The sequence below is a fragment of the Arctopsyche grandis genome, chromosome 12 (assembly GCF_051622035.1).
Source record: "Arctopsyche grandis isolate Sample6627 chromosome 12, ASM5162203v2, whole genome shotgun sequence".
Lineage (NCBI taxonomy): Eukaryota > Metazoa > Arthropoda > Insecta > Trichoptera > Hydropsychidae > Arctopsyche > Arctopsyche grandis.
In genome coordinates, this window is record NC_135366.1 from 4747441 (window position 1) to 4761011 (window position 13571).

General features: G+C 35.6%; 1 protein-coding gene across 1 annotated transcript in view; it reads right to left on the reverse strand.

Moving 5' to 3' along the window:
- LOC143920411 (uncharacterized) overlaps positions 1-11154 on the reverse strand; it is a 31773-nt gene extending 20619 nt beyond the window's left edge. Inside the window, exons 1-3 of the mRNA XM_077443294.1 lie at positions 11133-11154; positions 11012-11074; positions 10265-10429 (exon numbers count right to left, since the gene is read on the reverse strand). Coding sequence (XP_077299420.1) covers positions 10265-10429; positions 11012-11074; positions 11133-11154 — 250 coding nt within the window. The remainder of the gene's footprint in view (positions 1-10264; positions 10430-11011; positions 11075-11132) is intronic.
- Positions 11155-13571: the final 2417 nt, after the last annotated feature.

The window sequence follows — 13571 nt, forward strand, 5'->3', positions numbered from 1 at the left end:
TATATATATTATATATATATATATATATATATATATATATATATATATATATATATATATATATATATATATATATATATATATATACATATTTATATATATATATATATATATATATATATATATATATATATATATATATATATATATATATATATATATATATATATATATATATATATATATATATATATATATATATTATATATATATATATATATATATATATATATATATATATATATATATATATATATATACACCAGCAGTCACATAAAACGGAACGCTTGTGAATTTTACGACTTCGAGGCCATTGAAGGATTATCCCTTTATGTGTAGGGTTTTTAACGACCAAATATTCTAAATATGATTGTTTTCTAAGATTTGAGTTCAGTTTAGTGTGGGTTTTCGAGGAGAAAGCATCAAATTCGAATTTTAACACGTCAACATGAAAAAACGAGCTCAGTTATCATTGCAGAAGAGTGTAAAAATCGCGACATTGGCGAGTTCAGGATTTTCCTTTCGGTCAATTTCCAAGAAAATGGGATGTTCTATATCGACTGTTTCGAGAATACTGGAAAAAAAAAGAGAATCTGGAAGTTTTGATCGTAAGAAGGGGACCGGACTGAAAAGATGCACATCTGAGAGGCAAGACCGTGTAATAACCAGATTATCTTTACAGCAGCGATTCAAAACTGCTGTAGAAATAAGAACAGATGTATCTTCACAATTTTCCATGGAAATCAGCGACTCAACAGTAAGAAGGCGACTCAGAGAAGCTGGACTGTACGGTTGGAAAGCTGCAAAAAAACCACTACTAACCAAGAGAATGAAAAACAATCGATTGGAATGGGCGAAAGCACATGAAAATTGGAGTCCATCAGATTGGCAACGAGTGATACTTTCCGACGAATCAAAGTTTAACCTCTATAGTCCTGATGGTTTTCCGTATGTCCGAAGGAAAGTTGGAGAAAGGTATAGTGAAAATTGTACCCTTAAAACTGTTAAGGATCCTCCAAGTCAAATGGTCTGGGGATGCTTTTCGTATCATAACATTGGACAATTGGAGTTTCTACAAGGTGCCATCGATGGAAAAAAATATAAAAAAATTTTAGAAGAAAGCTTTGTCCCATCGATGGAAAACCACCTTTCATATTCCGATGATATAATTTTTCAGGATGACTCTGCCCCTTGTCATCGAGCTAAATTGGTGAGTATTCATTTTATTTGATAGCATTGAATATAAATTATAAAATTTCAATCAAAAAACTGAATTTTTTTTTTAACTTTTTTTTAGGTTCGGGACTATTTACAAGAAATGGGTGTAAAGACACTACCATGGCCTGGCAATAGTCCCGATTTAAATCCAATCGAAAATTTATGGATGTGTATCAAGTACAGGATAAGGAAGAACAATGTTACTACTCTTAAATCGTTGAAAGAAATAATAGAAAAGATATGGTACGAAGACCTCCCAATCGAAAATTTAAAAACTTTAGTAGATTCTATGGCAAACCGAATAAAAGAAGTTATAAAATCGAAAGGAGCCGCTACAAAATATTAATTTCTTTTTTATAAGTTGTAAATAATAATATGTGACTGTAATAAAATTAAAAATGTATATGTATAGTGCTATTTTCATTTCAAATTTCATTTAACCGTGAAGTCAACGCACGGTCGTAAAATCTGCCCTCCATTAAATTTCTCCCCAACTCATCTTTATCACCTTTTTTTTTCCACGTTTGGTGTTACACGAATGCACTATGGTACAACCTATCATTTATATGACTTTCGGTTTTGGTTTTATATAAGATTACCGAAATTTCACGCAAAAACATGTTTCGCTTAAGCGTTCCGTTTTATGTGACTGCTGCTGTATATATATATATATATATATATATAGCTGGCTATAGACTGACATTGTCAACAAGTGAGCACACACGCAATGCGTGTAGTTCTAGCGAGTCTACTTGAACTTAGCTTTCCTCAACTTGTAATGCGGAGTATATTAAATAAATGAAAGCGATACAATACCTTTAAGCCTTTTGTATTGATGTCACTACACAAACTTACACGAGAACTATTCCAGTGACGAAGGTAAGACTTGACAGATTTCCGCACAAGAGTGGACAATGGCGAGAGCGGTCACTATACAAAAGGTCAACCGATACGACCTTACGTCTCACAAGATGAATCATGTTTCGCGTTTCCGGATTCGCGGCAGGACCAATACGTCAAAGTCACGCGACTTTACCTGACCGTAATAAATCACTTGGAATTTCCCACTCTAATTCACCGGTGGAAAATGCGTCGTCACGTGCGTGCGCATTTTCCGGGTTTTCCTAGAGGGAAAGCTTTGCTTTTTTATGCAAATTTATGTCTGAAGATGGGCTGGAGCGAGAGTCGCTTTGCCAACCCGCCTCCCCCAACCCATCCCCCGTTTTCATCCCCCTGAAGTAAACGGGTTAAGCTGGGGAGGCTAGTGCAAACACGTACAGCCTTTTTGTGAGGGCTTTACGAGGCCGCAGGTATTACTACTACGACAGGGAGAGATGCTGGGGATGGGAATGCCACTCGACCAATGGGTACAATAATGAATAAGCGAGTGGCTCTCAACCTTTCTTCGAACGGACTATAAACTAGATCGTGTCAACGAGTTTATTGTTCTCACTAATGACAATCGTCAATTCGTATAATACATTTACTAGCTTGAATAAATTTACTTTGAATAAATGAGGCGAAAGTACTTTTAGTCATCTAATATATATTTTCGAAAGAGACTTTGAAATGTTTAATGTACGGCTTGGGTGGTAGAATCCGTGACGTTATCGAAAAAATCTAATATTCTATGAAGACGATATCGATATCGATTTCGATTCAGATTTCGATTTCGATTTCGATTTGGTTTCCGATTTCCGATTTCGATTTCAGTTTCGATTCCTAGTTCCGATTTCAGTTCCAATAATAATAATAATAACATTTTTATTACAAACGATAGAGAGAATAGTGCAATCCCAATCATCCATATAAATAATATATACATACATATGTATATAATAAACACATATGTACATAAACAGTATAGAATAATAATAAATAACTGGTTCCGATTTCCATTTTACGTAGTTCCGGTTCCAAAAGCCTATTTCATTTCCGGATCCCGATTCCTTTTTCAGTTCCAGATCCGGACTCCTTTTTCAATTCCGGTTCCCTTATATATAAAAACACCATTCGCTGTGTGTGTGTGTGTGTGTGTGTGTGTAATTCATTTCTGATTGGTTGTCGTTAAATATTATAATTTTTTTTCCATTCAAATAAAACATGGATATTAGATTAGCCATGTTTAAGTGTTTTATACCAATACCGAGCGAAGCATATAATATATTAGTATACATATGTATAATACTTATTTGTGGCATTTTCATAATATAATTTTATTGTATATACAATACAAACGTGAAAAAACTACTCTGATATGCTTATATACATATACATATGTATTATATTATAATGAAATGAAACATGTGAGATCGTCTCAAGGTACATATGTATATTGAGCTTTGAACCGCGAATTTTCAAATTCTCGCAAATTTAAGTTAATAGCATGTCGAAGTCGTTTAATCTTATAAATGCTACCTAAATAATGTATTTCTCACAAATTTGCTGTAAACCAAAAAAAAATGTTGATGGTCGATATATACGTCTATTGTATTTTATTATGTCCATATTTTACATATGTATATTTGAAAATTTATTAGAATTAATGTACAAAAATAATCTATCCATGTGTTGCCTTGGGGTAATTCCTGTCATGGCATATATGATGTATATATTAACCAGCGCCGTGGACTAGTGGTTAGCATATTAAGCTTTCGAGCAGAGAGGTCACGGGTTCGAGTTCCACTAGAGGCCCGTTGCTGGCCAGACCTTGGTTTGTGATCCAGGTCGATCGTTTCTTATCAAAGTCAAAGCCAATATTCGATGAAATAAAATAGATGTAATATATATGTAATACATAGATAAACATAAATTAAATTAAGAAAAATAAAACAACATATTGCAATATTAAATTATTATTATGTAATATATGAGCGATGGATTCAATTGTAAATATAAATAATATTAGGTCGGTTTATAATTATATTCCAGACATAATTTAATACAGTCTATCTTGAAAATACATAAATAATAATAATAACAGTAAATTTCAGGCGTTTATAGTGTGAAATATAAATCGCGATAAGATATAAAGCAGGCACGGAAAAACTAGGGGAGAAATTCTCCCTCCGAGAATGTTTCATTTTTACTTAAGAATCACATTTAATTTCCAGATTAAAATCTACCGCTCTTATAGATCTAAATATTGAGATTATTTTTAAATAAAAATAAAAAATTCAAAGTCATATATATATCGGATAAAACCCACACGAAAAATACCTTCATCGATATTGCGTTCAACTTTCCTATACGTATATATTATAATATTTGAGAGACGACAGATGATGAGATATCGCATTGAGCCGCACACTTCAACAGCTTCTTCAATTTCGAACCCCTTTGCTTTTCATCTGTTTGCAATCTCGAAATATGATCGAAATTCATTTTTGAAAAGCTTCGACGTAGAGCTTTTCCGGGGGGGGGGGGCAAAGCGTGCGAAACTTTTCCCAAGGCAACGTATAGATAATTACACTTTTAAAAAGTTATCCGTTTACTGGAACGGGCGAGATAAGGCGATGGCACGAGCGTTTTGGAAAATTAACTCGAAGGAGCAAACAGAGTCGATTACAGTTCAAACAACCTGCTTTGGAATTAATCTGGCCATTTTGCGAGGGACTGACAAACCGAAAGGAACAAATTTGGGTCTAATTACGACTATTGTTCGACACGCACACGTACTTATCCGGAAATGGGGCGCATTATCTAAAATTAACGACGGAAAAGCTTTGAAGACTATAGATGGCATGTTTCAAGGTGGTCTGGTCTCGCAAAACACTATTGTAGATATGTACATTGACTTAATAATCATACTTGCAAATTTTATCCCGTCGTCAAGGGACTATCGTCACGTACAAGAGATAAAATTCTCACAATTCCCAAAAAAGGTTTAACTAATCGTGAGTTAGAAAGCATGTACAAGCTTTGGGTTTATATAATGTCGTTATTAAATAGGTGTTTTTAAATACGTTATTAAATAACGACGCACGAAAAACAAGGTGTTAAGTCCTTGTTTTTTAGGTAATGTAAGGACTTAACTTTAAATAGGTGTTAAGTCCTTACATAAGCTTCGTCTGAATTAGACGCGCGCAGATCAACACGGACACGCAAGGTGCTCAACAACGAACATGGACATACATACTATTAGCGCACGGAAGAACAAGGGCACGCGAGATAGTCAGCGACAAACATGAGCACACAATGCACGCATATTAACACAGTGATTTGTGGCCAAGTGTCCGTTCGGCCAATATTCTGTCAACCGATTTGTGTCCTTTTTGATTTTTTTTTCAAGATTTCAAATTTGTTTCAACTATTTAACCTCTCGTAGTTTCTCAACTTCGTAGTAGCTCAATTCGGAAAGTTTTTTATTTTATTTTATTTCATAGAACTGCAGTCAATCAATCAATACAATATACATATAAGCATTCTATACGATGCGAATTCATACAAAAATCTATAGAGACATCTATGGAGAAGTTTTTGCAGTATTTTATAATCAAATTGGCGAATCTCTAGACGCTGGATAACTTGAGATTAGCAAGAGAGATAGGAAAGGAGATACCAATTTTACATGAACCGTTACATTGAAAATCTGAATAATTGGCAAACTCTGATAAGAAACGATCGAACTTGAGTCACATACCCAGGTCTGGCCAGCAGCAGGACTCTAATGGGAATTGAATCCATTACAAGCATGATATACTAACCACTAAAGAGTCCACGCCGCTGGTTTATGATGACATATGTAGTGTGAAAAAGGTGACTATTACAACTGTACCACTATGTATGTAACCTGTTAAGTAGGAGTGGCGAGAAGGCGCATCTCGATAGCCAGCTGTCATCACATCGATCTGACAGATGATGTATTTTTTATTTATTTCATCAACGATTAAATTCGTTTAGTTTCATGTCGGGGACTTTAATGTGAGCTAACTTCCGTATGTCAGTAAAACATCAAAGCAATCGGAAGAGTGGAAGTGGTTCAAAATCAGCTCGTGAATTTTGGCCGGTTAGGAATTTCACTTAACTAACCAAGTGAAAGTAATAAAAAGCTTATAAAAATCCTTAGGGATGAGTATCGCATTTCAGAGGTTCTCGTTAACATAAAGCTTTGGGGCTGAGAGAATTTCACTACAGAATTCAGAACTACTATGTTTCTCGACTCACCACTTTAAAATGCCATCCAAATGCTAAACGTGCTGACTGGGCATCTCGATTTTTTCACTGCGTCATACAGTTCTGTTAGGAAACATCGTTTGACAGGTTCTTAGTTTTTTGCACTTTTTTTAATATACATACATATATGTGGGATTTAGTTTCATAACTAAGAAGAATGCATGTATGAATGATTACGTTGGCACACTTGTGTAGAGTGAATGATAAGGTTGGTAGCATGTAATGTGACGCTTAGTTCGTTGTGTTCATCGTAATAAATAATGTTTCAAACCACCCAACGAGTCTCATTTCGCTGTACCGCCAATGTCTTCTGACAACCAGATCCTACATACATACATACATACATATATATTTTTTGTAAATTGACCAGGAAGGCGTATTGGGTATGATTGCTAGGTATTTCTGATATTATTAAAAACAATATATATATATATATATATATATATATATATATATATATATATATATATATATATATATATATATATATATATACATATTTTTTTTATATGTTTGTATGTACGAGTATAGGTAAAAGTGAGAACGCTCGACAGGAAAAGCGGCCATTATGCCGGCGCCAGACATGTGTTCAAAGATGTGATCAAATAAGTGTTCACGTGTGTGGCACGGACATTTGATACTATTGTCACATATTTGATCACTTAAGTGCGCTTTGCCGTTCCGTGTCGGTTTTTTAGCGCACATCAAAGGGATAAAAGTCCAAATGTTTGTGTGCCTGCCACACTGCGCGAGCCTAGTTGATCAGATCTTTGAACACATATCTGGCAGATACAACAATATGTGACCAAATGTGTGAGCAAAGTCTTCAAAGAAGTGATCACTTCTTTGAACTCATGTCTGGCACCGGCATAATGGCAACCAACATCTAGCCCCGCTTTTCCTGTCGAGCGTTCTCACTTTTACCCGAGTATATACATACATATAGCAACATCTTGAACATCAAGTAATATAATTACTTAAGAAAAGAAATACGGTTTTATTCAGTAATTGCAATTTCGCAGTAATTTTACAATTTATTTGGGTCACTAGAATAATCAAATTAGTGAGGTTCAACCGAAATTAAGTTATTTCCGGGGGGATGGAGAGGATGCAACCCGAGCACAAAATATTCCAAGAACTCCCAACGTTCTGACCAGCATCGTTCCCCTAACGACTCAAAGAGGCCTCAGGGCCCCTCTAACCTTATTTCATATGAAATATTATATGATATTATTTGTTATGCGATAAAGTCATAGGCATTGACCCGAGGAAAAATTCAACCAGCCTCCAGAGGTCTTTATTATTATTAATGCCGCTGTTGCGAGAAAAATCTTCAAATGAGGATAATAGGGTTGGGTTTGGGGTCGTTTACTACCTCCGCGTCGGAACAAATCGGGCGTGATGATAAAGAAATGGGTCGTCGGTTTCAGAACAACACGTTCAATGTGGCGTAAACCCCCCCGCACTCCACTCCTGTATATAAATAAGATGATTTGAAACTGTTCGGAGGCAATCGTAGTGTGTCATATATGTATGTATGTACATACATATGTATATATAATATATGTAGACTAGTCCTTATTTTAATTTTTTATTATTATTTTATTACAATATTTCGCTGTAGTGTAAGTAGTAGTAAGTAAAAGTCAATATATTCATATTCAACACAGAAATGATTCCATTCTACCTAATATGCTCTATAGTATTTGAGAAGATTGCAGATTAAATAAATGTTGTGGGATACATCAAATTTAAGACCAATGAAGGTGTGGATGCTACACAAAGTCCAATGTACTCAAAGAAGTATGGAACGCTGTACACTTGGCATAGCGAGGAAAGACAGGAAACGGAATTGGTGGGTGAGAAGTAGGACAAGAGCAGTGGATATAGTAGATAGAGTGATGGAATTGAAATGGCAACGGGCGGGCCACGTGTCTAGAAGAATGGACGAAAGGTGGACAAAATAAGTGCTAGAATGGTACCCGAGAGAATGTAAAAAGGTAAAAAGAAGACCGCAGGGAAGATAGGTAGACAACATTAGGAAAATGTATGGGGTGAGATGGATGAGAGTTGCGCAAAACAGAGACGAGTGGAAACGTGTTGGAGAAGCTTTCAATCAGCAGTGTATGGTGAATGACTGTGGATGATGAAGCAAATTTGTATAAAGATATATTTACATGTACATACATATATAGAGAGTGCGTCCTTCATTTTCTGATTGATCGAGAAAAAGTCTTTTTTGGTGGATAAAATTGGTTTTCACGGTTGACAGATCACCAAATTGACGAAAATAAAGGCTATAAAACGAAATTCTGACAAGAAAATAAGAGGAAAGGAGATAGAGCATTACTATAAAACTGAATCACCTAAAAGCTTCTACACACAGAAACTGAATAGTGCCACGTATGCCTAAATATGGAGTCAGAACGCTAGCGTACAATAGTTGTGAAACTTTGTATTGAATATCAAAATATTTGCGTCAAGTTGAAAACACGGTATAACAATGAGAAACTTGAAATGAAGTATAAATATGAACAATATGACAACGGAGAATAACTGGCACAGTGGAGCGAGTAGATATTAAAATAGAAACAGGTAAGTCTTTTATTTAGAAAAATGAATAAAGGTTAAATAATAAAATTACTCGAATGGTACCCCGAAGAGCATAAAAACTAAGTAATCCAGCATCATAGCCTAGTGGTTACGTAAATGTCAAGTACCGAGAGGTCTCCGAGATCCCTTGAGCTGACTTCGATTGAAAAGAATTCATTCTGATTATAATCTGTAGTGCTGCTAGTCAGACTTGGATATTTGTGACTTCAAGTCGATTGTTTCCTATCAGAGATTTTCAGTTTATTTGATTTCATTCTTGAAACGTTCCTCCATCAAACTGGCAAAAACTATAACCACCCACTTTGTCACCACTATTTGAATATGATTTAAAAAATCTATTATATATGTACATAAAAACGCAAAAACTATACCCACCCACTTTGTCACCACTATTTGAATATGATTTCAAAAATCTAGAATATATGTACATAAAAACGGACGTGAAGTATGTGAATATGTAACTATGTGGGTGGGTATGTGGCAAACGCGTGGACACACCCAATCAGAGCAAAGTATTCGAAATGCAGGGAAACATGGTAGCGGGGAAGTGGGGTGGGGGGGGGGGTGGTGCGTCATTTAACGACAGGCATGTGCAACGTTGGGCCGAATCACGGGTGACACACACACACACACACTTCTTTCATAATTTCGAACGGGTTGGATTGGTGATCGCGTAATGCGCGAACTTTTTATTACGATTAATATTACGTGCGCCCGCGTGCTTATAAATTACCTTACTAAACATTTATATTATAACATATAACTTTATTTTAATTCGTGTATCAATTCCTTTCCGAAACCACCCGTTGAAATCAACGGGCAGAACACTAGTAATCTATAAAATTATATATTTACAAGTTTAATATCGTCGCTCAGGGTCAAAAACCCGTAATGACAAGTCATGGAAATTAAATTTAAAAATGTGTGTATATGTATGAATATACATAAGTAGGTAAGTGTAGCTTACAACAGAAATAAATTAAAGCGTGTGAAACAAAGCCTCCATGAAGCAGCGAACTGCTAGAGGCAGAAAATAATGACGATGATAGTGTTGTAATGATAGAAAGAGGGGTTTCTGAAGTAAAGAGCTCTTCTTAATTCCAAGATCTAGCTCTGATCGATATGCAAACCAATTCGTCCGTTTTCTATACTGAGCGTACTGGGCGTTCGCTGATTGGCCGTTGAGTACCGATCGCTGATTGGCCGATTGACCGTTTGGTCACCGATCGCCAAATGTTCACGCTATAACACCACTTACTTAAAGTATACGTCCACATGTCCTTGAGGGGCACATTTCCATTTCTTCCGCCGAAAAGGTAGATCCTTCCGGCGAGGAGGGTGGCCGAGTGCTTGGTGCGAGCTGGAGGACATCCCGAATCGGCTGAAGCGGTGCCTGCACCAGGACATACAGGACTCCACATCCCTGAAAAGACAAACGGGAAACCATTAAGCTTTAGTATGCGAGGTATTCCCCACAAGACCGAATACCCATCCACCCCTCCTATTAAAAGTGAAACACGACCGAGCACAATCAAATGCTAAAGACCCGGGGTAAACAACAACGTATAATTTACGAGCTGCGTGAATGTAAAGCTCGACGCGACAACCATAAATATAATTTTTGGGTTTCGACAGATATACAAAATTGTATGTATATATGTATTAACATCGCGTTCTTATAGTGCAAAGGTATTAATTCCATAATTTAACTTAATTGAGTAATTTATTTTGTTGTTTTCTTTTTCAATTTTCACATTTAATTAAACAAATTGATAAGTTGACAGTAGATAAGTCATGGGTTCAAAGACGCCAAAACTGAACGTGCATGGCTTTTTGCTGAGTTTTCCCATATCTTTACGTGATATTTTACAACTGGCAGAAGGGTGATGGTGAGATATGCTGAGACATTAATGCATGGAGGAGGATGTATCTACATGTATGGAGGATGATGATGAGATATTAATGCAATATCTGTTTCCTAGTGCCTTTGTCTTGGGAGTTCAACTCCGTGGCAAATCGATGAGATTTATTGCTTGGGGAGATTCACGATCCTTCCATCCTGTAGGAGCTAAAATTTGTAGCCCCTAAAAACTATAGGGTTTTACGAAAACATGAGATCTTCTTGCCTATTAGGGCTACAACTAACATGCTCATGAACTCGCCCCTCTCAAGAGCTGTTCAACTCCTTAACTTACTGCCATATTCCTCGGATCTCTTCAATGCTAGTTATGTATGTTGATTTGGTCGAGCACATTTTACTTAGCACGATATAATTATTCTTATTATTATTTTTAAATACATATTTCTGATGCATGCTTTTTTATATTTGTTATGCTTATAACCACAGTGACGCATTGGGGCTACTTGTCACTGTGGTATTGATTTTTAAAATGGTATAAGTATGGATGATGATGATGAGATTAAATTAATGCCATATTCATATAGCCAGCAGCATAGCTCGGTCGTTAAGCTTCTGCTTAACACCGAGAGGCGCCGGGTTCGATCCCATGAGCTGACCTCGATTGAAAAGAATTTTTCCGAGTACATCTGTAGTGCTTCTGGTCAGACTTGCATATTTGTGACTACAAGTTGATCGTTTCCTATCAGAATTTGCCAATTTTCTCTGATATCATTGTTGAAACGGTTCCCGTTTAAAAATTGGCTAAAAGTCCTTCCTACCTACTATGTCACCACTATTTGAGTATGATTAATGTACAATAAAATTTATGTTAAATTCATAGACGTCTCGTTAATTTGCGAGTTTTTCAGTGTCTCGTAATTCAACGACTTGTAATAAAAATGCTGCATTGTAATTGCAATTGTAATTTGTAATTGGCCAGGAAGACGCATTTGGGTTTACCTGTAAGGCCTTCCTGGTATATATGTAAAAATAAATAAATATGTACACGTGCACTTTGACAGAATGTGGTAGCGTCTTCTATGTGCACACCCGGTCTACCCCCTAAGTCAAGATCGAAATTGTAATTATTAATATTTGATTATAATAAATGTACAAATTCATATATATGTACATATGTATGTTCATTTCGAACGGTTGATTGGAATTGTAATGGATTTCGAGCATTTCGAATTATCGAGGTTTTGCCGTGCGGTATAACATGGTTGGCAACTCGGATTAATTTCAGCGATAACGTTTTTTCATGCGAGTGGGCGATTTTACGATTCGTTGCCTATAAATATACATATTTCATTGGTTTTTTTATCAATATCAACCCCGAGAATACTTACAAAAGGTGAAACTTATCACCAACAGTATCAGAGCTAATCTATCTACATATATGTATATAACAAATATACGTGTATTGTGTGTGCATTATGTGCACAGAAGTGGCCGAAATTTTGATTATGAAAGTTGTGTGCTCACTAAAACCCTCCAAAAGATACTTTTGGGTACCACCTCATGTGTATACATTTACATACATATGCCTCGTAGTGACATTGTGACGTTCGCACGTAATTCAGGCCGACCGCATATTGATTTGACACATGTCGGCAAGCTTTTCGACAGTATCAGCAATTAGCGAGCTGTCACCGTGGTACTCAATCTGAGTTAAGTACCAGCGTAAGTACGCAGTCAAGTGATAATGGATCGAGAAAAGCTGTAACATGAACTAGCGTTTACATACAAATGTAGTATACGTATATTATGTATATGTAAATATATGTGTACAGACATATGTATTAGAAACGTTCCCTTATGTGTACTAACGATATTGTATTTCGGGTTTCGCGTGGCGAATGTAAACACACCTGACCCAATTTCAGCGAAATCACGAGTTGCGTAATTGTGTATTCGTCTTGTGAAAACAGTCCAATTATGCAAATGCCTATATTATAGGGGTGTAATTCTGCGAATTTATTTTTGCACAGTGTAAAGGAAAGCGTCTAGTTACAATTCTATACAACGCAGTTCTATCATAGATCATTTTTGCAGAATTAAGGCGCAAACACACTGAATGGAACGGAACGGGCGCGTTCTTGGCCTTCCGTGGTGAAAAAGTATCTCACACCACAGGAGCTGTATTTCGAAAAGTTTCTCCTATATTTCTTCAAATATGGAAATAATCCCCGTAATCGAGATCTCTCTCAAACTTATGTCAATACAAGGATTTTTGTCCTAGGCGCCATTGTATGGATTATGCGTGCTATCGTTTTTTTTACATGTGCAAAACTATTTTTAAAAAAAAGCACCTTTGTTTTTTGTGTAATTTTGTTATATATATGTACTTTGTTATATATAAAATTAAAATAAACAAGCTGTTTAAATTAATACTAAAAGACGATTTAATTCTATCGTTCAATGTTAGACATTTTAAAATATAATAAAAGTCTTGTAAAAACTATTCACTTTATTCACTCAAAAACGCACATTAAACATTAAAAATCTCTCTACAAATATATACCTAAAGAATAAAAGCATTTAAATTAATCAAAAAGTAAACGAACTGATTCGAGGTCACTGCGACAGATTCACAGTTCATATTCAATACCAGGCCTAATCATAGACTAAAACATATGGTAAATCGTATTTACATAAATTGTTG